Genomic DNA, 26,681 nt, shown 5'->3' with positions numbered 1-26,681 from the left:
GAGTGGGAAGGGGGGAGGAGCAAGATAGGGGTAGGGGCTTAAGAGATACAAACTACTATGTATAAAATAAGAAAGATACATTGCACAGCACAGGAAAATATAGCCATTGCTTTGTAATAACTTTAAATGGAGTTTAATTTATAAAAATATTGAATCACTATGTTGTACACCTGAAACTAATGTAATATTGTAAATCAACTATACTCCAATTAAAAAAGAAAAAAAAACCCTCAAGCCAGAGTTTAAACTCTAATCCTTTGTCTCCGGTAGACCACAATGACTTTAAAAAGATTTAACTTAGTTTAACAAAAGTCTGTTTAGTACTTATTGACCATGAGGAAACTCAGATGATTTTTTTAAAAGATAAAGATTTAATAAGTTGATAAATCACTTAATAAAATATAGACAATAAAATATAGATTCTGACACAGAATATTAGTTTCAATTCTATTCTAAATAGCAAGGCATGTAAGAATAGATAACTAGAATTCATTTAGTATTTTAAAAGCAATTTTAATTAGAAATTACATCCTACATACAGGTGTTATTCCAAGAAGTTTCATTCCGTTGGCTAGGACTGAGCGGGCAGCTCTGAAAAGATGAAGTCTGGCCTACAAAATAAATTCAAGAATGATTCAAGGTCAGTTCAGTAACAGGCTAACTGTAAGTGAATAGATAAAATTGCTTTTAGAAATAATTCTAACTTTTTTCTAATTTAAAGTAGAACAGTATCTCCAAGTGCCCTAGGGTTTCCTGTAGGCAAAGGAAGACAAATTCCTAGAATTTGTTATAGTAAGACTGGTACCCAAGGGTTGCGGAGTGGGAGTAACAGTAACACCATAAAGTATAGCTTCAGATAAGGGGAACTAATCACCCTATCACTTGATGTAGGAAAAGGTGTTTCATGGACAAGTATGTTGGAAAGTAACATTGATTGTTACAGCCCAATTCTAATTATTACCTTGAGTGTATAAGTACACTGCTGTAGTTGAACAACAGGATGCTATTTTAGAAACATTTACAAGACTGACTCAGTAATAAGTCTGAGGATGCTAGAGATTACATTACACAGCAAAACTCAACATAACATACCCCGGCCACTTCAGGAGGACTGCTTTTTATGTGTAGTGTTTTGTGTGCCACCGCTGCAAGATGACTGAAACAGGAAGAGAATAATCATGATTAGGACCAGCTAATTTCCTGTGTAACATATAAGCTTGATATCTAATCTTACTCCCTCAACTTAGAGAAATCAAAGCCGAGAGCCACTAAAGGATATTTCCAAAGTTGGGAAGTTGAGGCTGAATTCACTGCTTTTCAATAACTGGCAAAGTGAAAAACACTAAACTCCGGTTTTAGATTTTTGGTCCTGGTTCTACTAATACCAGGTGGTATTATGATTACAGTTTCATTGTTCTTAAGATTATGATTTTATTGTTAGTTTTACAAGTATAGGGGATTCTTTTCTAATAATTAGTTTTCCCTTATTTAGGCATCCCTCAAGATGAAATGTATAACATGGTCTGGCCTGTCTCCTTCTGTACTGGGAGGAGGTGGGGTAAGACTAGTTATCAATCCACTCTGCATACACTGGCCACTCTTCTTTAAAATATTTTTTCTATTTAGGTTATGGCAGCAAGAAGAACAGTGCCAGAGAAATGATGCTTATGACATTAGTTTCAATGATTAAGTGACATTTAATAAGACTTTCTGGCTTCTTCATCTCTACATGTCTAAGTGGAAATTAAAGGAAAAAAAATCTATAAATCTGGGGAAGAAAGGTAAAAAGCATATTCAAGAAAAAAGTCCCAATAAATCTCTGATTTCAGTAAATCTTGAGTAAAAGCAAATACTTCTTTTCTTAAATAGCTTTATGAGAAGATACAACTGTTGCTATAAAACTCAACCTCTATTCAAACTTTCTAAAACAGCCACCATGAAATTTCTATCCAAGCGTCATCTACTCGCTTTCCAATTCATTCTCTACCCTCTATCAGACTGACTTTTCTGTGCCTCTGCTTAAAACCTTTTTATGAACCCCACTGCCCTGAAAATAAGTCAGAATGCCTTAGTACACAACATACTCATTCTCCCAGAAGTTCTTTTAATGTATCATGTTCTTGCTCAACTCGGGGCTTTTCTCTCCTTCTCTGCCCCCTTGCTTCTCCTGACTAACATCTACTCCTCTCCTCTGAGAAGCCTTCTCTGAGCCCTCAAGGCTGGGCTAAGTGCCCTAACATTGCCCCTCATGTCCAATCTATCCTAACACGTGCTGTACTGTGACCACCCATGATGTACCTATAGGTTCCTGTTCACTAGACTCCAGTGACCAGACCTTCAGTCACTGGATGAATGAATGAATGAATGAATGAACATTAACTGCTAATTTGCAAAGATGAAGCAAGAATTCCTGTAACTTAAAGCATATAATTTTTTAGGCCAATGGATTTGTCTATAGGAGACCTTTAGATGAAAGAAAGGTCCTTTGTCATATCAAATGTCTTTTAATACCCCAAAATAGCAAGTTTATAACATACCTTAGAGTTAGAAGGTAACTGACAATGTGCCTGGGTTGAAGGTCTTGGGCTGACCTATAAAGCACCTCATCGAACCTAAAAGAAAGATGACAGGAGTGGTTGGCAGGGGAAGGCTGGGTGCATATTACACTAAGCTAAGATCTACGATGTAAGGTTGACTTGATATCATTAATGGTAGAAGATATATGAAAAAAGACCTTGCGTAAATTTGAAGGTAAAGGCACATCTTTCTTTCTTACAAGTTCCTTGATGGCAGGTACTTTCTAAATCACCTTGAGATCCCATAGGCCTAGCCCAAAGCAAGGACTCAAATCATGGCTGTTAAATGTACGAAGCCTCTAGCCATGCTTAGGAACATAATCTAGCAAACAGGAGTCTACTCACTGCCAAGAAAACCAGGTTGGCTTATTTTTCCTCACAAATTAGCCAAATGTTAGTAAACTAACCCCTCATCCCAGGAAAGAACCACTGACCACTGTGTGGCAATCAGAGAAATAGGGCTTGTTGTTAACCCTCCATATCCCTTCCAGATATTCATCAGTCTCTCCTGACAAGTCTGGCTTCACGGATAATGCTCATGAGAGCTCAGAAGTATGGTCTCTTGCCCAGTGTATTTGAAGCTGAACTGAAACCAAGAGGCAAATGAAGGGCTTATGGTCTCAGGGACGGTGCACAAAGGCAGGGATCTTCCTTCACTTATCACAGAGGGTGAGAAGATGATCGTTTCTACACTAAAAGGTTATGCTTTTACCAGGCTTTACGTTCTCACACCATGACCTAAAGGGTGTTAGACACCTGGGCTAATTCAATGGTGATAATATTTTTTAAGCCCAAGGATTAGCCGTGAGCATGCCCTCTGTCTGCTCCCAAAGGGCAGGCAATCACTTTTTGGTCACACCTTTGGAAAAGCGCTGTCTACAGTCACTGGCCTGTTGATTCCAGTGGTCAGCAAACTACAACAGTCATTTCATGGAGCAGAAGCAGACTTGATAATGTTAGGAAACTGTACCTGAGAAGATGCTGGAGAATGGAAACAGACTGTGGCTCTTGTAAGCAAGCAGTGTTGAAGTCATTTAGATAACCGCATCCAAAAGTCTCTTCCAAACTGTTATCACAAGTTTAAACACAACAAAGGATTAAACAAGTCATCCTAGGACTCAGTTGCAAGTGATGAACATCACCTCATAACGCACAGTCTTGCTTTCCTTAATATAGTCCTAGACTCAGAAGCTACCATCATTTGACCCAATGCCTCAGTTTTTCCTAAATCTGTTTCTTCATCTGAAAACAGAGTATACTCTTTGGCAGGGTTATTCTGAGTACTAAATAAGGTAATATACATAAAAGCATTCCGTTTCATAGGTGTGCAATACATAAATGTTTAAAAAACCCCACAAGATCCAAACATAATAAGAGGTCCACTGTACTTCAACTAGTTTTGAATGTGAGATGTCGGAGAAGCCCAGAAAACAGGGCCTTTGGTCTCGGAATCACTCCATCCAGACCCCACCCTGGGAAGGACAGAGCAGCCCAGTGTTTCCCTGCAGGCCCTTCTCACCTGTGGAGGCGGGCGTGTGTGTACTGCAGGAAGACTCCCGTGTCCCCGCGACTCTGGAAAACACGATCCCAGCTGAACTGATAGTCAGATAACAGGAAACCTCTGAAGTCCTAAAATGACAGAGGAAATCTTCAGCGCTGGGATTTGTCCTAGTACCAAATAAAAGGCTCTCCCGGGAAGCAGTCTTCACAGACCTGAATGATGAGGGCTGCGAGCCCCACCCTCTCTGCTGTCTCCTGGGGGTTCTCCAGCTCTCTGGTAGCTAAAATAGACAAAGGCAGCTCCTTTAACCTTGCATGAAACTGTACAGAATCCGGGACTAAAGTGGAGATAAAACCTGACAAAACCATATGCTGACAGCATCAAGAATAAACAGGTGTACAGCAGGCAATTAACTGTCCTAATGTGGGCTGATTTAACTTTGATAATGATGTTTTCAAGCCTTTGTTAAAAGGGAAGAAACACGAATTTATTTTTCTTACAAATATCCCTTGTAAGACATTAGATAGAGCTGGTACTTATTCTTCCAAAGGTGAAGGTTAAACAAAGCCATAAGGACTTGGGACTTGCTTCTGATTATGGAACACAGGAACTCTGCGCAGGCACTCCAACCGTGGGGTGACAATGCTAGAGCTGCCCAGGAAAAGAGGCTCAGGGTGTATCGATTCCCATTACTAAACTGAGTAACAGCCCAGCAGCAAGTCTAGAAGTGCTGGCACCTTGAATTAGCAAAGCTATTTGTGCCAAGGTTTATGAAAGTTCAATGGAGGGATGGTCATAATACATCACACTGCACAGGAGTCCAGCAAAACATAAAAGTGCACGTAAGTTATGCCTGTAACAACAAAAAAATGAATTCACTCTTAACAGAAGCCATGTTCTGTAGCATCCTCAATCGAATCTCATTTAGAACATCTTCCAGAAAAGTAACGTCTCCTCTTCGCGTCTTCATTCCCTGCACTACCCCAAAGGGCACGTGCTGGCACCTAAAATGGAGCAGGCACTTAGTTCACTGAAAAGGAGCTGGTGATCAAAGAATATAACAATACCCTTATAGAGAATAGTCTTAACTTCAACTCTCATAGAGAGGTTTTAAAAAATTAATAAATTGAAATATGCTGTGACGTATGCCACAGAAGATGTTAAACACACAGCTTCATTTCATAATCACTAGCATATGATTAAATTACTAGTTGCCTTTATGAAAAAAAGGAGATGGGAATTAAGAATTTTGAAAATCAAGCCACTGAGCGATATCTAATAAAACCATTTATTAAATGTTTATAAGCTAGAAATTAATATAACCAGGACAAAAATTAGCACAAAGAACAAATCTGTTTTTTCTAACATCTAACACTAACATCTTGAAACAAAGAAGTGAAGTTTGAATGAAAATCTTTAACAATTTGCTACATTTTTGGACATGGCTGACCTAGCAAAACTTTAATCTTGAGCAGGCAATTAAGAACCATGCAGACAGTACGGTACCTTTCTGCCCAGTCGTATCCCATGATCTGCAGCATTTGGAACACTTGCTGAAAATGCTTTTTTTGCCCTTTATCTGTCTTGAGAAAAAAATGTATTTAAAATAAAAGAACACTGATAAGTTAATCTACAATAGGTTGGACATAAATCAAATTAAAATGTTTGAGTTTTGACAGACTAGAGTCACTGTCAGTGGATATGTTTTAAATAAGCACACAAAGCGGATGCCACCAGAAGAAGGTCTAAGGTGAGTCCTCTAAAACAGAAGGAAGTAAGAGCTGCAGCACTCCACTGAGTCAGGAGGGAATATGAAATTTAACCTTCTGAGTATTCTATCTAAATTCCTCCTCTCTCAGCTGTTATGACCTTTATCTCCAAGAAGGCCAAAGCTAAGCTCTAAAAAGATATTTAATAGCAACTTTTTTTTTCCTTCGGGGAAAGGGAGGTTGCACACACAGAGAAAGGAAGGGAAGAGGAGACTAGAATATTACTCAGCATAAAAGGAACAAACTATTGACACATGCAATAGTTTGGGTGGATCTCAAGGGCATTCATTATGCTGAGTGAAAACAGCCAACCTCAAAATGTTACCTAATGTGGTTCCATTTATATAACATTCTCAAAGTGACAAAACGGTATGATGGAGAACAGAGCAGTGGTTGCCAGTGGTTAGGGTTGGAGGAACGCATGATTATTAAGTGGTTGCTATAAGAGAGGCTGTTTTGTGATGGAACAGTTTTGTATTCTGAATGTGGTGATGGTTACATGAATCTACACGTGATAAAATTTCATACCCCCATCCACCATGCCCATACACAAGCGTGTGTAAAAACTGGTGAAATTTAACTAAGGTCTCTACCAATGTTAGTTTCCTGGTATAGACAAAGTATCATGGTTATGTAAGATATTATCTTTGGAGAAGACTGAAGGCTACATGGAAACTCTACCATTTTGAAACTTCTGTGAGTCCTAAAATATTTAAAATAGAAAGTTATTTTAAAAAAATGCATTATAGTGACATGTACATATTTGTTACACATAACCATTCATTTGGGTAATTTTTGTTTTTTTTTGTTTTTTTTTACTATGAAGCAATGTGAACTTTTTCATTTTTAAGATTTTTTTTTTTTAAACATAGTGTTTGCCACCATACATACACTTAACATTGAATCCTTTCTATAGTTTGAGAAAATTATTTTTGCCTAGTTTTTCAACAAGGCATTCAATTTCTATCTTTGCAGTTTTCATGAAGTAGGGATCATAACCTTTTGTTCTTTATTGTGATTACTTACCACATAAATCATTTTATCAAAATTATACTTGTCCATTCGATCTATAGCAGCTGCAAGATCTCTGAAAAAAAACGGCCATAGATTAAGAGTTACTAAGCAGATCTGGGTAATAATTTGTTTTACCTATTTAATAGTAATGAGGCTTTTCTCATTAAGAACTACTGTTATTCCAAGCCTCGGGTATAGTACCCATGCTTATATAATCCCAGTACCATACTTTGATACAAAGTAGTAATAACAAAAACAGCTCTGGGAAAAGAATTATGAAAGTGCTGTGAAAAGATCAAAAATAAATAAAAGCTCTGGGACAAGTAGTAATAATAACTAAATAGCTCTAGGCAAGGTGTTTATAGGTAAATGTTTTATGATTTGTTAACTAAGCCTCTACTGGAAAGAATTACCTTCCTGTCACTTTTCTGCAATATACTTTCTTAAAGAACATATTTAAAACATAGGTGATATAGTATCTTCTAGCTACTCTTCCAACGTCTTGGATCATTCGAAAGCAATACTTTCTAAAGCATTTAAAAAGACCATAAATTCCTTTGACAAAAATTCCACTTACCTCTTATCTCTGGTTAAGGACAAAATACCCAGTTTGCACACAGTACAGAATATTTAAAAACAAACCATAAACTATAAAATTTTAAGTGAAAAATTTTAGGTGAAAATTATTTAAATATTGAATTTTAAAATTTGAGCTAATTAACTTGTGGAGAATATAGTTAATAACTATGTAATATCTTTGTATGGTGACATATCATAACTAGACTCACCATGGTGATCATTTTGAATATACAGAAATACCAAATCACTACGTTGTGTAACAGGCACTAACGTAGTGTTGTAGGTCAATTATAATCCAAAACCAAACAAACTCATAGAAAAAGAGATAGGATTTGTAGAATTTCAGAGGCAAGGGATAGAGAGAGGGGGAATTGGATGAAGGTGGTCAAAAGGTACAAACTCCCAGTTGTAAGATAAATAAGTACTAGGGATGTAAAGTACAAAATGATAAATAGAATTAACACTGCTGTATGTTATATATGAAAGTTAATGTTAAGAGAGTAAACCCTAAGAGTTCTCATCACAAGAAAAATTTTTTTCTATTTCTTTAGTTTTGTTATCTATATGAAACTATGGCTGTTCACTAAACTTATTGTGATAATCATTTCGTGACGTATGTAAGTCAAATCATTATACACCTTACACAGTGCTGTATGCCAATTATATCTCAATAAAACTGCAAGAAAAAAAAATTAAAGCTATTTTTGCTTAACAATGCATGACACTGGGAGGATTTTGAGGATTTTTAAAGTTCCTAGATCTTTTGAAATGTTGGGGATCATCAAAATGTCATTGGTACCTACTTCAGGATCCTGATATAACAGAGCAAACGCCCCCTGCATTGTAAGCGTGGAGTCTTAACCCCTGGACCACCAGGGAAGTCCCCAGAGCATGTGTTCAGAATGGAGGCAAAAACTGTCTCGTGAGGGACAAAAAAATCTTACTCTATTTATGTATAAAGCACATATATGCGTACAATACATACAGACACATCTGTGGTGTTAAAATTTCATGAGGATGGGCAAGTATAAAAAATATGGCTAAAAAGGCTCCTGAGAAGGGTTATAATTTAAAAAAAGGCTGTAAAACACTGATACAGATTATCCCAAAAACAAAGTCACAAATATACACCCCCATTATATTTTTTGATTTGAGCCAAGCACAAAACAAAGAAAAACTTTTTGATCCAAAGAAAAAGAGATGAATATAAGAAAAAGTCCTAGGTTGAGTTTGTAGAACCTGAATTTGAAAGCCGGAGAGGGCTTCCCTGGTGGTACAGTGGTTAAAAATCCGCCTGCCAATGCAGGGGATACGGCTTCGAGCCCTGGCCCGGGAAGATCCTACATGCCTCAGAGCAACTAAGCCCATGCGCCACAACTACTGAGCCTGACTCTAGAGCCTGTGAGCCACAACTACTGAGCCCGTGTGTCACAACTACTGAAGCCTGCACTCTAGAGCCCGCGAGCCACAACTACCGAGCCTGTGCTCTAGAGCCTGTGAGCCACAACTACTGAAGCCTGCGTGCCTCGAGCCCGTGCTCCACAACAGGAGAAGCCACCGCAATGAGAAGCCCACACACCGCAACGAAGAGTAGTGCCCGCTCGCCGCAACTAGAGAAAGCCCACGCGCAGCAATGAAGACCCAACACAGCCAAAAATAAATATAAATAAAATAAATAAATTAAAAAATAAAAAGCCGGAAGAAATGCCAGGTCATTTAGTTCAGGTCTCTCTTTTCACAAAGTAGGGAACCATGGCCCAGAGAGGTTAAGTGATGGTCATGGTCTCAGAACAAAAATTCAGGTCTCCAGCCTCACCCTGTGCTCTTGTCAGTATCCTCCTGCATTTTTCTTTGTCTGTTATAACAACTCCCTTAATTTACAACCACACACAAAGCTGTATTCTATAAGGAACCCATTGAAAGGACAGAAACAACTACAGTTAGAGCAAGGTGAAAAATCAAACATTTCAACAAGTGGCAAAAAGATGATTCTCCCAAAGAAAAAAGGGAAAGTATAGGTATTAAGGTAAATAAACAGAAAAATCTGGACCTAATGATAGCCCCCAAAAAGATACCAGATAAGGATAGTTAATAAGGATAGTTATAGTCTTTATGACATGGAGCCTCTATTCTGAGCAGACACATTTCTTTTTTTTATTTGAGTATAGTTGACTTACAATATTGTGTTAGTTTCAGTGATTCAGTATTTTTGCAGATTATATTCCACTATAGTTTATTACAAGATAATGAGTTTAATTCCCTGTTGCTTACATGAGTAAACACATTTCTTATAACCACTACTCAAAGGTTTATTTAATCTGTCCAGCAATAATTAGCTGGCACAAAAAAAATTTTCTACTGTATATTTTTTTGTATCTAGAAAAAGAAATGTACCTCTTAAATATACAGGGTCTTCTCATTTCCTAACTCCAATTGTATGGAATTGATAAAGAGAAATGCCAAAAAGTAACAGAAAATAAGAATGATTTTTCTAAGGGACAGTAAGAGAGGCAGATGGTTGTTTAAAGTTGTTTGGGAAAAAATGATGGTAGTTAACAACAACAACAAAATATCATTAACTATGCTACAAAAGTGGTTTGTGATCCAACATAAAATTCTAGCCCGGGAGACACTAGAACCTTTTGCTAGCAGTGCTTGAGTATGGCCATGTTTGCCTGTGTGGCTTTTTTATGGTCCTGTCTTCTCCTTCCTATTAGCTTTGTCCCAGAAGTAAGTGTGCTTGATAAACCCAGTTCTTACTGATTAACAGAGACTGCTCCTTTCCACAGGGGTTGGTCATGGAGACAGATGAAAAAATATAAGCGGCATGGCCTACTTCTCCCTCGGTCTATTTTACCACAGTCTGAATGAGGACTGGTACTTATATGCACATAAGATGATCTTTACAGAGTGAGGATACCACTGAGCCAACATGAGCACCTTTTAGTATACATTTTCTGTCAATATGCAATTATAAAATATTTATAGTTGGCTATGAGGTACTTCAATTTTATAGTTTGTAGAACAATGTATTCACCTGTGGAAATCCTATGATGTTTAACTAACTGTAATCAGTTTTTCAGTTACTTTTCCGATGATATTAAACCTTTCCAGAAACTATAAATGGCCATAAATAGAAATCCAATAAAAATATTTTGAGCGATGAGAACAAAAGATTTTAGAAATCAGGATTTGGTAACAGTTTTGAGAATAAAATGATTGTCTTAGCATTAATCCTAGAACAAAGAATGTGAAGTCATGCATTCTAATGATGAGGGTCACACAAGACACACACCTGGTTGCATAGAGAGACGTCCCATCACTTCGCATTACAGTACAAATTGAGGAGGGGTCACCATTCCCTGACAGATCCACTACAGCTGTGCCTTTTCTAGAAATGCAAAAAGGTAACTCTGAAACAACATAATGAATTAAAACCATTAATAGTATAGTATCTATAACATTATCTTTGGCAAACCAGAAGCTATTTTTATTACCTAAGCAGCAATAACTGGTATAACCAACAATGAAGAAAAATAAGAAGGAATCTGACCTTGAATGAATCTATTAAGAGTAGGTATTTTGTAATTAATATTTACTTATCTTTTTAAATTCTGTACTCTGGATGAAGTACTTAAAGTCTTTAACATAACTAGTTGAAAAATGAGATATCAACTTCAGTTTAACCATGAAACATCACGTTCTTCTTCTAATCCAAGTTACTCAATATTGGGCTAATTTTTAACATGCAAGAAAGTACCCTTGAGTAATAAAACCATAGAATTTTGTTACTGTCTTTCCTGCCCGATGAAAAATTAGAATCTGTATATGGCGATCTAAAAATTTTCCTTAAGGACATTACTGAGGATGTCGTGAGCCACATTCTCCATGTCTTTCTTATAAGGATGACGAGCTCTTTGTTACTATGAAAAATGGCACATTTTAAAAAATTAATTTTTATTGGACTATGGTTGCTTTACAATGTTGTGTTAGCCTCCACTGCACAACAAAATGAATCAGCCATACACATGCAGATATCCCCTCCCTTTTGGACTTCCCTCCCATTTAGGTAGGCGTTCCCTGTGCTATATATACAGTACGTTCCCATCGGTTGTCTACTTTATACATAGCATCAATAATGTATATGTGTCAATCTCAGTCTCCCAATTCCTCCCTCCCCACCCCTTCCCGCCTTGGTATCCGTACATTTGTTCTCTACGTCTGTGTCTCTATTTATACTTTGCAAATAAGATCATCTATACCATTTTTCTAGATTCCACATATATACATTATACGATATTTGCTCTTCTCTTTCTGACTTACTTCACTCTGTATGACATTCTCTAGGTCTGTCCACATCTCTACAAATGACCCCATTTCATTCCTTTTTATGGCTGAGTAATATTCCATTGTATATATGTACCATGTCTTCTTTATCCATTCCTCTGTTGATGGACATTTAGGTTGCTTCCATGTCCTGGCTATTGTAAATAGTGCTGCTATGAACATTGGGGTGCATGTGTTTTTTTGAATTATAGTTTTCTCAGGGTATATGCCCAGTAGTGGGATTGCTGGATCATATGGTAGTTCTATTTTTAGTTTTTTAAGGAACCTCCATACTGTTTTCCATAGTGGCTGTATCAATTTACATTCCCACCAACAGTTTATGAGGGTTCCCCTTTCTCCACACCCCGTCCCAGCATTTATTGTTTGTAGATTTTTTGATGATGGTCATTCTGATGGGTGTCAGGTGATACGTCGTTGTACTTTTGATTTGCATTTCTCTAATAATTAGTGATGTTGAGAATCTTTTCATGTGTTTGCTGGCCATCTGGAAAAATGGCATTTCTAAGTAACTGGTTTGCTTCTGTGTTACACATGGCTGGGCTCCTATGAATGGTGCCATTTCTGTTTGGCTGACAGGAAGCTCAAAGCTAAATTAGAAATCTACCTTAAGCAAAGAAGCAGAATCCCAGTGTGTGTTACACGATGTACTAATATCATCCCTGACGTCCTATTATTTTTTCTGCCCTGCTTCTTGATTTCCTCGTTTTACTCTTTCAAAAGCTTAGGGTTGTAGTATACCTTTTTTTAAAAACTTATTTAAGACCTTTATTAACAGGTGCTTGCAGTTTGTTGACTTTTTGAAAAAATCAAGCTGTAAACTTTTATTATAAATTAAAAATGAGGTTCTTAAAAATCTCAACTCGACCAGATATGAAACAATTTAAAAACCTTTAAAGGTGTATTGAGAAAATCCAGGTTTTTTTTTTTTTTTTTTTTTTTTTTAAAAACACGTTTGTCATTACCAAAAGAGACGTCTTTAGGTAAAAATAATAAAACCCCCATGCTGCATAGATAACGCAGATAGTTCTGGTTATCCGGTCAACAGGCAAAAAGCAAGCACTTTAGTCTTTAGCTCCAATCTTCTGTTCATTTCTTATTGCTGGAATTTCATATTCATTTCTTCTTGTTGGATGACGAAACCGGATGATGGTAGAGATGGTAAGCCGGCATTTACTCAGCCCCGCCCTGCTCAGTCTCAGGAGTGGACGAATTCTCAGCTGGTGGATCGGCTGCTTTTGTCTCTTTACCATTTTGTGGTTTAGGGTTTTCTGGGCGTCTGCGCCTGTAATTGAAGTTGCGGCGGTACCGACGTTGAGGTGGCTGCTGACCTGACCTTGGGTCTCATCTCCTTGATTTTCCTTATCTTCTTCACTGCCGTCCTCTCTGCTCTGTCTTTGGCGAGGAGGGCCCCTGCGGAATGGTGGTCTATAACCCCGATACACGTTCTGTCTCACTGGTCTACCTTGTTCTCCTGCACCCTGGATGTCAGCACCCTCCATCACCTCTCCCTACACAGGACGGTGGACCGCTGTGGTCGACGCCCATAGGCTCTCCGCACGCCCATAGGCTCTCGGCACGCAGTAAGGTGGGCGCCTGCGCCTGCGGTAGGGCCGGCGCTGTCGGGCCTGGCCTTCGGGGGCACTCTCGGATCCCTCCGTCTTTTCCCCACTCTCGCTGTTCCGGTAATTCTGCTGGAGGTGGCTTGGAGGACCCCTGCAACGCGGACAGTGGCTGTGATGGTTACGGGCTGGTGCACGTGTACCGCCTTGCGATGGACCCCTGCAACGCGGACAGTGGCTGTGATGGTTACGGGCTGGTGCACGTGTACCGCCTTGCGCTGGACCCCCAGGGCCTGCAACGTCTGCTGCTCCGCACCCTCTTCTCCTTCAGCGACAGGGAGCTCCGCAGTCTCTCCGTCCCCTACACCGCGAAGGCACTTCCCGGGTTCTTCTTCTTTACGGCAGTCCGGTGTACACATACATCTTCCTTGGTGTCGTTCCTGTTGCTGAAGCCATATCCGTTTCTTACACTGAACCATTTTATGTTCCCAGAACCTTCGATGTGATGAGTTTCTTGTCCCCGCCGGCAGGCGCCGCCGACGTGAGGCTGCCCGGGCCACCGTCCCCTGCGCTGCTGCGCGTCGTGCCGGGCTCGGTGTCGGCAGCGCTGAGGGCGGCGGCCGGGTCTCGACCGCGCTGCTCACGGCTGCGGCTCCTCCCCGGCTGTGATGGCAACCAGGCCGGCGGCGGCGGCGGTGAGGCTGCTCGGGGCTCTCTGGGGGCCGCTCTCCGCTCCCGCTACCCATCGAACTCAGTACACCTGTTTTTATAAACTGCTTTAAATCCTTTTGGAACAGGATGGAATCTTTTTAAAAAGGCAGGGTTGAGTACAAAGAGGTATATTTCCCTCTTCCAGTTATACCATTATCAGCTTGTGTGACCTTAGGCAGGTCACTTATACTTTCTGTGCTTGTTTCCTCATATGTAACGTCAAGATAATATTCTTTCTCCCAAGCTTACCAGGATTTTGCGACGGCAACAAGAGACAGCATGTGGGAAAGTACTCTGAAGAGCAAAAAGCACTGTAAAAAATGCCAGGAAGGCTGCACACGACCTTCTGCTGTCCCTACTGAGAGAAAACATCAATACCAACTTCAAAGCAGAATGAATAACTTTCTAAAGAATAGTAACCTGATCATACATTGTTTTCTGTAGGAGTCCTTTACTGTCCAGCAACTTTAAGACTTCTTGAGATTTTTCACGATAAAATGATTCTCCTGAATAGTCATCAAAGTGTACTCCTAGACGCTAAAAGGATTTGGAAACAAAAGAAAAAAAAGTTACGCATGTGTCCTATTATCTTACCCTAAGACAAAATACGATGTTCTACAGTCTGTCAGACAGATGGGGAAAATAAGAATGAAATCAAGTCACTCCGTGACTCAAACCTTCCTAACAGCTCCCCCGCACGGTCAAGCCCTCACAGTGGTACTGTGCTGTCCAACATGGGAGTTGCCAGACACAAATGGCTATTCAAATTCAAATTAAGGAAAATTGAAGATTTACTTTCTCTGTTACGCTACTCACACTTCAAGTGCTCAATGGCCACATGTGGCTAGAGGCTACCATATTGGACAGCAGAGATCCAGAACGTTTCCACTGCAGCAGGAAGCTACACTGGACAGCCCTGGAAAATGTCCTACATCCCGCCCCACTCTACAACCTCTTCAACCTCCTCTCTTACATTTCTTCATCTTGCTTCCTTACTCCAGCCATGTGGGATCTTTGCTGAAACTCTCTTCAGACAGCACACCTGATCCCACCCCCTCCCCTGCTTCACTTTTCTCCATACATCATCACCACCTAACAGACTGTATATGTTGTTGAATTTGCACTGCCTTGAATTTGTTTAATCTGCTGTGTCCATGCTGGAGTGTAAAGTCCATGAGAAAAGAACTTATATCTCTTTTATTCACTGTTGTATTTCTCCCACCCCCAACATGTTTTTAGACAAACAAATTTATAGCCGTCACATATTATGCCTAAGGAAGCAAAAGAAGAAAAAATGATTAAGAAAAAGTGAAGGAATGATAGAAGAGAGAAGAGAAAAGCCAAACTGAAATGAAGTATCAGGATGTCACTTCACATTCAGCCTGTGAAGTTCACAGGCTTTCTTTTGTAGCTCTAACTTTCAGCCCAAAGAACAATATCTGAGTCCCAATTATCAACTCAGTGACAAATGACAAATCTGTTCTTAAAATATAAGCTTCAGAAGCAACCTTCCTACCCAGGAGTACCCGTCAAGAGCTGCACCACATGACAGGAGAGCTGGAGAGTGGGCGGGCACCTTGTAAATCCGAATGTACTCTTCTATGCTCAAGTCCCGAAATTTCTGCCAGAGTGCAAGTGCTTGCGTGTCGCCCAGTTCCAATCGCTGGAAGAACTCATGTGCTGATTTTGCTACATTTTTATCGTCTGCTGCTTCTTTATTAACTTGTACATAAACCTAAAGGCACAACAGTACGTTAAATGAAGTACATTACTAGTCACTGTTATCTCCAAAAAGGAAAAGAAGAAAACAAAACAATCTGGAGAATTCTCATTTAAAGGTTATACAAGTGCACTCGTCACAGAGTGTAACCTTTTTTTCTTTTCTTTTTTTTTTTGCCATGGACCCTTACCTTAGTGAGCCCTAATAACCCCTTCTCAAAATGCATAAAGTAAAATACATAGGATTATAAAGGAAATAATTACATTGAAATACAATTATTCAAATTTTAAAAAATACTCGTGATATAGTAACAGAGGAAGTGCTAAATTTCTGACTGAGGTTACTGAAAATATGTAATTTTTTCTTCTCATCCAAGTTCACAGACCCTTGGGTTAAGAATGCCTGGTTAGGGACTTCCCTGGTGCCGCAGTGGTTAAGAATCCGCCTGCCAATGCAGGGGACACGGGTTCGAGCCCTGGTCTGGGAAGACCCCATATGCCATGGAGCAACTAAGCCCGTGCGCCACAACTACTAAGCCTGTCCTCTAGAGCCCACAAGCCACAACTACTGAGCCTGCGTGCCTAGAGCCCGTGCTCCGCAGCAAGAGAAGCCACCGTGATGATAAGTCTGTGCACCCAACGAAGAATAGCCCCCACTCGCTGCAACTAGAGAAAGCCTGTGCACAGCAACGACGACCCAACACAGCCAAAAATAAGTAAATAAATAAATTCAAAAAAAATAGGGACTTCCCTGGTGGTCCAGTGGTTAAGACTCTGCACTTCCACGGTAGGGAGTGCAGGTTCGATCCCTGGTCTGGGAACTAAGATCCGACATGCCGCACACCGCAGCCAAAAAAAAGAATGCCTGGTTTAGACTAAGCTAGCATTACTTCTAAAAAAAAAAAAAAAAAGTGAAATTATTGCTGCAACTTCTCTGAGAAAAGATTGAAGCTAGCAGAATGGTTCAATCTGGAAAAGAAAAGGCCACAGGGTGATTCAGCCGTTGTTTTAATGAAAAAAATTTTAAACTGTTCTCTAAATCTGCAAAGACCAGAAAAAAACAGGCGATTTAGGAAGACCTTTGGGATAGTGAGCTTAGTTATACTCCGACTTGGGCTCCTGAGAACCGTGTGGAGCATGCACTCCTGGAGTGCTTTTGCACCATCCGTCCTGTCTGGCTGAGTCCTGCCCCAACCCAATGAGAGGAGTGCAGTTGGATGGCTTGTTAAGGGCTCTTCCACTTCTAGGATTCTGTGTTCACAGAATCATTTTCCAGTCTCTAAAATGCAAGGTTAATAAATGACATAAAAATATCAACACTACACCTCAAGTAATACTGAAGTTATGCATTACGGACTATAAAGATTTTACTTACAAGTTGTAACTCACTTCCAGGGTGAAGCACGAACAATAAATTTACTATCCTCATATTTTTTTCCAGAAAGCTATTAAAGTAGCATGAAAGTAATAAAAATTGGCAAATAAACTACCAAAAAATATGAGGCCTCTAAACTCTTACAGTAATATCAAAATATCATGGCAGCAGCATTTGGGTAGAAAAAGTGATTTTATTGCTGGAGAATACTTTAGGACAACCATAATGTGGCTTATACCCACTAGATACTACCAACAAAAGGGACAGGGCATTAAACAACTATCTCAAGCTAAAAATGTCTCACCTTTCATAGATGGCTCATGTTAATTATTGGAATGGCAGAAGTAAATAAATCAGTACTCCTAAATAAAGGTTAAAACTACCTCATCTTTTTTTTCCCCCTCTTTAAAGCATATTGTGCAGAAAAGAGTTAATGTAGCAGGCCTGGAAACTGTTATCCTTAAAATGTGTTGTTTGCAAGGTTAGCCCTTGGCTGGCCTCTGGGAACTTGAATTTTGAGAATGTTCCCACCAACCTAACTGATAAGAGTGGCTCACGGTGCCTAAACTGTTTATGCAAACAATATGGTTTATGCCAAACACCTGCTTTCCTTCTGGGAGTTTGGAATTTTACTACATGCTACACAGGGGGTGCTTACATATCAACCTCCAATCGAACCTACCAGTCAGCTTCCCTGGCAGACAACATTTCACACACGCTGTCACAATTTGTTGTATGAGGAATTAAATGCATCCTGGGTGACTCCACTAGGAAAGGACTCTTGGAAGCTTGGGCCTGGTTTCCTCTGGACTTCCCCCCATGTGCCTTTTCCCTTTGCTGGTTTTGTTTTGCATCCTTTTGCTGTAATAAATCATAGCTGTGAGTACAACTGTATGTTGAGTCCTGTGAGTCCTAGTGAATCCCTAACCTGGGGGTGATCTTGGGAGACCTGACACACATATCATAAAAAATTAATTTCTACATGGTCCTATGAATAAGTCAGTTAGAAAACAGAGAAAGAAGATTTTTGGTAAGGCATAGGAAAACAGAGTCACTGTAAGATAATAATCGGCAGACTTCCTGACCTTTGAATGACCTATCCATTGACAACTGTGTAACAGTCCAGCCTACAGGAGTAAAGATATATATGTGTCTATAAATGGCTTGTGATTCAAAGTTAATCTCTCCCCCCTTCCCCCATCTCTCTCTTCCCGTCTCTCTCCATCTCTCTCTCTCTCACATACACATGTGTGTGTACATGTGTGTATTCGATTTCTAAGCAAATATACAAAAAATATCCTTATTTTCAGAAGAGGAAAGGTATTAGTTTTTTAAAAAAATTTAGGACCCTAAACTCAAATAGCCAAACATTCAGAAATCTAATAAGCATTCAAAATATTGATAAGAATATTTTTAGAAAAAAAAAATCACCAGAATCTTTTCCCTTTCTTAAAATTTAAAATAGAAATAATTAAAACATAACAAAAAGCCCTTCCTAATTCTTGAAGAACCCTGGCATTTCAGCAATTTGTAGTGATAAACCAAACATTACTGAAAATCAACTGATACTATCAAACAATAGAAGAGCCTTAATTAGCACTTAAGAATCTGCTTGTAAATGCACTATATAAAACTAATTGTTAACATTCATCAACGTTTTAGAAAAGAAATGCGTTTTCCTTCACAAAGTAAATTTTATACTCTGCATTTCTGACACTATAGACAGTTTTTAATCTACAGTTACCATGAACACTCTACCCTTAGAAAGTATGCATTCTGAAGACAGCTCCCTTTTGGGGTTAGATCCAGACTCAAAGGGAATAAAAAGGAAATTTTAAATTTGGATATGATAAATAAGAGAGTGTGGCTGAAGAAAAGTGTTTTTGAGGATGGAAACACAATTTTTCTTTTTAGTTACTAGAATGCAAAAGCCAGCTGTATTTCTGTTAGAGAGTAAGCTAAATGTCTGAGACTTAACTGAAATGAATATTAATCCTTCCTTTTCACTATTTCTAGATGTTGGGATTGCCAAAAAACATATGACATTTTATTTCTAATTTAATTGATTAATTATAATCAGCTCTCGGGATGATCTGCCCAAATGTAAAGAAATAAGTGTGAAAAATTAAAGTAGTAGAAAATGCTCTCACTCCCTCTTATTCTTATTAAATTTGATTCTAGAATACCATTAGCCACATAGGCACAGCTGAATTCCTTGGTGCAGGGCTCTAACCCCATCCCTGGTTATTTCTGTCTTTAAAACTGAGAGTAACTGCTAAGGATGGTTAGCGTAACTTGGACACTAAAGACCCTTTTATCTGAATATTTATTTGCCCTCTATCTTAGAATGCATTTAATTTTGATCTCATTTTTAAGAAAATAACATATATCAAATTCATGATTATAATTCAAACAAGCTCATTTTTAGTTTCATGTTTCATGTATTGATCAGAAATTTCTCTGGTTGAGACTGATTCCTGATGTTACATGAAATATTAAAGAAATTCAAATTAATGTAATTATAATTTAATACATCAATACATCAAACAGCTAATAAAGTCAAAACTTCCTAGGTAAAAAAATAACTCATTTGAAGTAATTATTAATTACCAAATTTCTCATTAGTACATCATTATCAGCATATAAACAGCATTTTACCATCCCTTCATCTTCTTTTAATGTTTGGAATCTCCTATTTTTATCCTCTGTACATACACAATAACATCCATGATATCTTACACCTTTATCCAAGGGTGATAATTACTAACTTGTAGATCACCATGCACCCGTGCCTAATAAATACTTTCCTCATGCTGAAAGAAGTGTTTTTCATACATTTCAATAGGGTGAGATAATGACTGAGCTCTTAACATGTATTCTGGCCTTGCTCGGTATTTCCATCCTTGCTCTAAGAACGCTCAGAGGGCAATGGGACACTGTAGTGCTGTCCCAGGGTAGTAGGGGTGAGGCAGAAAGGCACGTGGCTTTGCGGAAGATGGCCAAGAGCAATGGTGAAGCGGAGAAGCTGCAGGCAGAGAGGAAAGGAGAGCTGCCTAGACTGAGGAGGAGCTGAGGGAAACACTCCCGGGAGCAGAAGAAGCTGAGCAGCCCCTCAGGTGGCAGCAGGCCCTCAGAGGGCAACGGTTCACAGTGTCCCTACACAGGGAGGCTGGTCTCTGGGCCTGTGGAACTGGGCCACAGCAAGACCTCCAGGTGAAGTCTGTCAAATAAGCAGAGCTGTGTGCCTCTATGGCATCATGTAGGCTTGGGTACTGGCCTGTGAGTCAAGACCAATGTGGACTGAAGCCAAGAAAAGGCCTCCATGGCCACCCTGGGATGCACATAAGAGCCTCTGTGTGACCTGGGAGGTGGGAAATCCCTAACATTGACTTAAGCTGAGTCCCACCGCTCTCAAAAGGGATGGCTGTGTTCCAATCTAGGTTTAGAATTTAAAAGCTATTTCTTGTAGGTAAGTGTTATAATGAGTAAAATCCACACCAACCATAACAGTCATTTTTCCTGAAAAAAGTAAAGTGACCTAAACCAACAAATAACTTTTGAATTCAATTCTTTAAAAAATAAGAATTTTTAACTGCATAAATAATCCTATATATGTCTAGAATCAATTTAGTCTTGAATTACTTTAAGTTTGAGAAGTTGTTTTGAGATTCGAAAGCCAGAAAACACACGGTCTCTTGACGAATGAACACTTCCTCCACATTTTAAAAAACGGGAGCAAGTAAACATTATCACTCATCAGGTTGGTGCTTTGGTCCTGTCCTATTTTCTTTTTATTACTTCTTTTTTTTTTTTTTTGCTACTGATATAGGGAAACTCACGGTGAAGTCTGTTATCTAATATTACCTAGTAATACATCATCTCTGACTTTCTATGTCTTTTTTATTAAACGCCCATCACTGTGATTACCTCAAATCCTTTCAGAAAGGGGCAGGGTAAAAATAATGAAATACTATAGGCGTCATTTTGAAACTTTAAAAATGCCAGTGCTACGGTACAGGACTAATGCATATTTTATTGGCATGATATTTACCTCTTATGGCAGGCTGCTCATATTTCAGAGGAATTCTATAGTTCACAAAATCCAAATTAATACGCAACACCAATAAGTCAAGTTCTAAAACCTTCTAGGGCAAAAAACCCCAAAACAAAAAACCAAAAGCAGAAAAAGCAGCTGGGTTATACGTTCTTAAAGGCACAGTGTTATCAAGGTCCATTCAAGTAGTTTAAATCTAGGAGGAACCCTGAGAAATTACTTTTAAAAATTATTAAAACAGATATGAGTAAATGATGACTCCCATATGCCCATGATTTAGATTTAACACTAACTTATCATAAGAAATTACTTTTAGATACAAATGGAAAGTCTTTTTGATAAGTATTCCAAAACTTACTACAAATGTTTTCTTTGAATCAACAGTGTGAATTTTAACAGCAAATATATTATTTAACTCATCGGCCGATTCAGGGGGGAGGAACTATTAAAAACCACTTCCCGTTTTGTGACAACAAATTAGAACAACTAAAGGAAAGGTTTCAAATGTTGGCTAACAAAAGTCCTAGGTCTATGCACAGCATGGCCAGATGTCCTGGGAAAAGAATGACTACAGGTACAGAGAAACACCAGTAATAAAGCAAAGCACAAACGTGGAAATGCAGTAGAGAAACGACTGTAGTTGTAAATATTTTCATCACAGAAAAGAAATGTTAAAACTATCATATAATATCATTTCTAATCTGGCCAAGAAACCAGAACTGGGGGGATACTGATCATGGTGCAATTTAGAGGGATGTAGGCCACAAAATCTGCTCTTGGATGGCCGAAGCCAAATTCAAAACAAATACGCCAGAAGGTTGAAACTGCCAAAACTAAACTACTAATTGTGCCCTTGGTACAGCAACTCAAGGACGAAAGAAAGGAAAATGCTTTGTAAGTAATTACAAGCAGTGGAAATGAATGGCTCAGAAAGGCATTCCATAATGCCAGCGGGGGGCGGTGCAGTGCAGTGCACAGAACACTCCGGAGCCAAACTGCCTGTGTTGGAACCTTGGGTCTGGCCCTTGGGTTCTTCATCAGTAAACTGCATAATAAAATAAGTTAGATTTTTGACCAATGATAAATAGGGTGTCCTACGATAGTTAGCCCTTCCTTGGAGCTATACAATAGGTTTCTTTATGCCACAACTTAAATGGAAGAGGCAAATTCCTTCAAGCATTTACTGCAAGGCACAGTGTGTGAGGCTGCAGATACAAGATCAGGAAGACAGGTCCTTCCTCTCAAAGAGCTCCAAGTATAACTCGAGAAGGAAAAGAATGGGTTCGACCAAGGTTCAGGTTTTCTGTTTAGGAACAGGGTAAAATCATTTATTAATATTTGCTTAACGTTCCAAAAATAAAAAAAGGGAAAAATTCCTCATTTATACTAAACGTTGTTGTTGAAAGTAATCTACAGTGACAGCTGTAATTTTAAAATGCACCTGGGTCTCCAAAAATTAGCACAAAGATAAAATAACCTAGAGGCTGCCACTTTAGGCTCTGCATTTTCTCCATCCTGCAAAGGAAGGAGGAAGAGAGCAGATAAGTACTCTAAATGGATTTCTATCTTCTATTACAAACAGCAAGGTGGGTGTATCTGACTTGCTCTCTTTTGTCTATAAATACTGCTCCCCTATGAAGCTACTAGGCAAAAGAACACTGAATGAAAGCAACAACACTGTGCCTTGAGTTTTCAGTTATTCATAAAAGTACCCCCTGCCCTTGTTCCTTCCTTTTGTGTGTCCATCAATTAACAACCTCTAACAGAGATGTCTGATCTCCCACTTCTTATGAGTCTCAAGAGGCAGGACACTGTATTAAACTGCATAGAAAGAAACATATGTTTAGGTTTCTATGGAGTTTAAGAACAAATTTTACTAAAATATTTAAAACATTATGGGCAAGAAAGATTTACAATTTACAGGATTAAATTAAAAACTTCTGAGGTTGGGTGGGTGAAAGATGAGAGTGGTAACTCTCATATGTCAAACTGTACTCTAAATTCTTAAAAATGTTCTCTCAACGGCAGAAGGTCTCCAAGTGGGTATTTGTATTTCCTGCACCGTGGGTTGTCTCTGGGGCCTGGATCTGACGAAAGGTTCACTAACCTCGTGGTAAAAAATACTCACGATTATTCAAAGTTTTAAAAAATAATACAGTAAAAATTCCAGGCACTAAGGTGGCAGGCTTTATAGACAACCATAAAGAATTATTAATTTTTAAACTCTTGACTATCAATAAAACTCTTAATGGGAAAGAGAGATAAAAAAATCTTTTGGTTAATAGTATAAATCAAAATGTAGGCATTTACCGTGAGAGTGAAGGCAAAGACTTAGGAGGAAATCACAAACCTTTAAAGGTCTTTAAGAATCAGAACGTGTTTTGTTAATTTAGCTATTGATACAAAGCCAGCTGCAGGAGAAAAATAATTCAACAAAAAGGAAAATGATGAAGTGCTCTCTGTGGCTCTGGCTAGAGAAGTAAAACATTGATTGGCAAGTGCTCTTCCTCATACACATCCTTAGTCTGATCCCTGGTATGTCACCAGCGTGGCTGACATAGTATCTGTGTTCCTTCTTGTCAGGCCCAGAAACAGCAGAGATAACAACTGGGACAATGAAAAGGAAACACATCCCTTGAGATTAATTGGACAGGAAGGGCTTTATTAATGAACTCCAGGAAGGACTGAGGACAGAAAAGCAGAGTATCCAACGGACTAAATGAGGTAGAACAGAAAGAAGTTCACATTGGGCAAAAGGCAGGAAAAGGAGCTTAAAGAAAAATGAAAAAAGTGCACACAAATTCAGAGAAACACATGTGCTTTCCCCCACATCAGAACAAGAGCAAAAAAGTATACACTCATGTTTTCTCAAGGCTAAATGAATTATACTTATTAACATGAAGAAAACTGCAGTACGTAACTAATAAAGACTGAAAGAGTTCTATGCTGAATATGTTATTCTGTGTGTCTATGCTAAGAAGTTTCTATACCTGGAGAAATACTGTCCCAAATCAACTAAAATACTAGTAAAAGAAACACCTGGATTCGAAAATGAAAGGAACTCCCTAGTAAAGTATAAGCAACATTTTCAATTGTTTTGGGTCCTTGTTTTAAGGAACAGTTTTGTTTTGTTTTGTTTTTTTAAAACCTCTGGGATTAAAAATATGTTACGAAGCTGCACTGTACTCTGAAAAAAAAAGCTGAAGCATTTTCGAACATTGTTTCTTGCCAACTTACTTCAAAGAGATGCTGTAAAGGATTGGACTGGAGTTTTTCTTCATAGCCAAACAGCTGGAAGCCAGTTCCCAAAAGACCTAGCATAGTAATCCATAAACGAAAAAATTATACAATCGAACAGTAGAGAACAGTCATGGCAGGGAACAGGTATAGTTCTATAAAAAGATTAACCTCTCATAATTATGCACCCTGAAAATATTGCAAAACACACACTATCACGTTCTGCTACCCCATAAACTGACACAAGTCAAATTCAATATATTGAATCATAAATTCAATATATTGAAGAGCTCACTGAAATTAATTCCACAGAAACCAAAAGACTATGAGCTCATCCAAGGCAGAGCCTGGGACTAATTTATCTTTATGCTAACGGTGCCCAAAACCTCCCTACAAGACGTTAATAAAACAAGCATTTATTGAGCAGCTACTCTGTGGAAGGACATCGTGATGCCAGGCACTAGACACTCAAAATTTGTGAAAAGAAACTGATGGAAAGTGTTTTCAAAACTAACTTTTTAAACTTGTAGGTGTGAAAATAAAACAAGGTAGGATTAGCTTAGTGTTACAATATTAGTTCTTAAATAACTGAAGATAAAACTTGAAACAGCCCTGATTACTTCTCCCATTCAAGGTGACCAAGTGACATAATGCTTTGATCTGGCTGATCTGCTTTGATTTGTCTTTTATTTGCCAATTTTTTTTTTCTTTTAGTCTTTGATGATAAGTTCAGGGAAGGTATTAATTTCAACCTTTTTTTAAAAAATAATTGAGGTTTGTAAACTACAATGAAAATCCTTAGTATGGACTGTGAATATTTATACTCTTAAGATATTTTGCTAAAAGATGACCACAATTTTGGATCGAAAGGATAGATGCAGCCTGGGCCAAGAGTAATTACAGGTAGTGCAATTACTTTAAAAGCTAATCTGTTTCTACAACTATATCAGTTACCTAGCTTCAGATCTAAAGGAGCAATTGCCACTGGGCCTTGCTGATGTACATTCTTCTATGTAGGCTCAGCAGAAAGTGGGATGTTACTAAACACGGAGTAGACAATCTTTGGGGCTTAGACAGGAACTAGAAGGATGACTAAAACATATATCAGCACTATTCACTTTCAAGCAAAAGCAAATGGGATTATGATTCAGGGTCTTGGGAGTAGGGTGTGGAAAGAGTGTTCTAAAAAACAGAAATAGGACAAGTAAAGGCCAATTCCATTTAATATTCAACCTAATACATTTTCAAAAACTAATTCTGTACTTAGGAACTGTCTGCCAACTTTTAATAGGGGATAGGTGAACAGCCAAAATTAAAACTCTTCAACAATGATGGTTATGATGGAAATGTCGACAGATCATTAACCATAGTAGTCCTTTAGAAAAAAACTACAATAAAATCCTGAAGCTAAAATGTAATGAATATCATAATCACATATTTGCTAATGGCTGTGAAATGCCTGAATCGGCCAAACTGATATAAAGTGGATGCCATCTATTAAATCTGACTGTTCAGCCTAGAGTCCAAACCTCTCAGTACCCACTGTGAACTGCAGGTGGGTTTATAAAATGCAGGGCATGTTTTCTGTTCCTCCACAGTGAATAGTAAGGGCACTGTTAGGTTCAAGTTGTACCCTTTTCAGGGTCTAAAAAGGATTCTGATTAACTGAAAGGATAATATTCATAAGAGAAGGTCATGATAAATCTGTCTTTCGGAAACTGATTTCATTTCACTAGATATGGAACATAACAGTATCAGAGAACTTCAGAACTGGCACTTTACAGAAGCTTTAAAATGTTACACAGCCTTTCTTTTGGAGTAGTATTGTGAAATACTTCCCAAGACAGATTCATTCATCATTCTGAGTGCCTCTTAAGTGCCAAGCACTATGGATACAAAAATAAGTAAGACACAGCCCATGCTTTCATGGAACATTTCCCCTAGCAGAGGAGAGAAGCACACAAAAGAATACAGTAAGAGAGAAGCCTATTTGAGTAGAGCTGGGTACTAGGAACTTGGTGATGTGAGAAAGTGGGCAAGGGGGTGTCTGGCTGTCAGAGAACACTTTTCAGAGGTGACACTAGGGCTGAATCTTAAAATGCACCTGGTAGTTGCCAGAGATTTTAATAAAAAGTTCGCATTTCACATGCTACCAGTCCTTCACTACCATAGCAACTTCATTTATCTTGTCCTTCCACACCTTGATTACTGCAGTATATGAGCTAGGAATGGTTCTGAGT

General features: G+C 38.7%; 1 protein-coding gene and 1 pseudogene across 3 annotated transcripts in view; both read right to left on the bottom strand.

Moving 5' to 3' along the window:
* Positions 1–387: 387 nt before the first annotated feature.
* The window catches only part of RARS2 (arginyl-tRNA synthetase 2, mitochondrial), an 80,162-nt gene continuing 53,868 nt past the window's right edge, over positions 388–26,681 (bottom strand). For 2 of the 3 annotated variants that reach the window (XM_059942062.1, XM_059942061.1), the window contains exons 7-19: positions 24,442–24,518; positions 15,633–15,791; positions 14,487–14,593; positions 10,735–10,830; positions 6,873–6,933; positions 5,584–5,660; positions 4,957–5,081; positions 4,290–4,357; positions 4,096–4,205; positions 3,547–3,642; positions 2,538–2,612; positions 1,093–1,156; positions 393–611 (exon numbers count right to left, since the gene is read on the bottom strand). In XM_059942062.1, coding sequence (XP_059798045.1) covers positions 525–611; positions 1,093–1,156; positions 2,538–2,612; positions 3,547–3,642; positions 4,096–4,205; positions 4,290–4,357; positions 4,957–5,081; positions 5,584–5,660; positions 6,873–6,933; positions 10,735–10,830; positions 14,487–14,593; positions 15,633–15,791; positions 24,442–24,518 — 1,202 coding nt within the window. In that variant the 3' untranslated portion in view covers positions 393–524. Of the gene's footprint in view, positions 612–1,092; positions 1,157–2,537; positions 2,613–3,546; positions 3,643–4,095; positions 4,206–4,289; positions 4,358–4,956; positions 5,082–5,583; positions 5,661–6,872; positions 6,934–10,734; positions 10,831–14,486; positions 14,594–15,632; positions 15,792–24,441; positions 24,519–26,681 lie in introns of all 3 variants that reach the window. The other variant, XM_059942060.1, reaches the window with a different exon arrangement.
* LOC132376381 (Y-box-binding protein 1-like) lies at positions 12,774–14,428 on the bottom strand (annotated as a pseudogene).

This window comes from Balaenoptera ricei, chromosome 12, assembly GCF_028023285.1.
Source record: "Balaenoptera ricei isolate mBalRic1 chromosome 12, mBalRic1.hap2, whole genome shotgun sequence".
In the NCBI taxonomy this organism is placed as follows: domain Eukaryota; kingdom Metazoa; phylum Chordata; class Mammalia; order Artiodactyla; family Balaenopteridae; genus Balaenoptera; species Balaenoptera ricei.
Note: the sequence above shows the minus strand (reverse complement) of the source record. Positions and strands in the feature narration are given on the sequence as shown.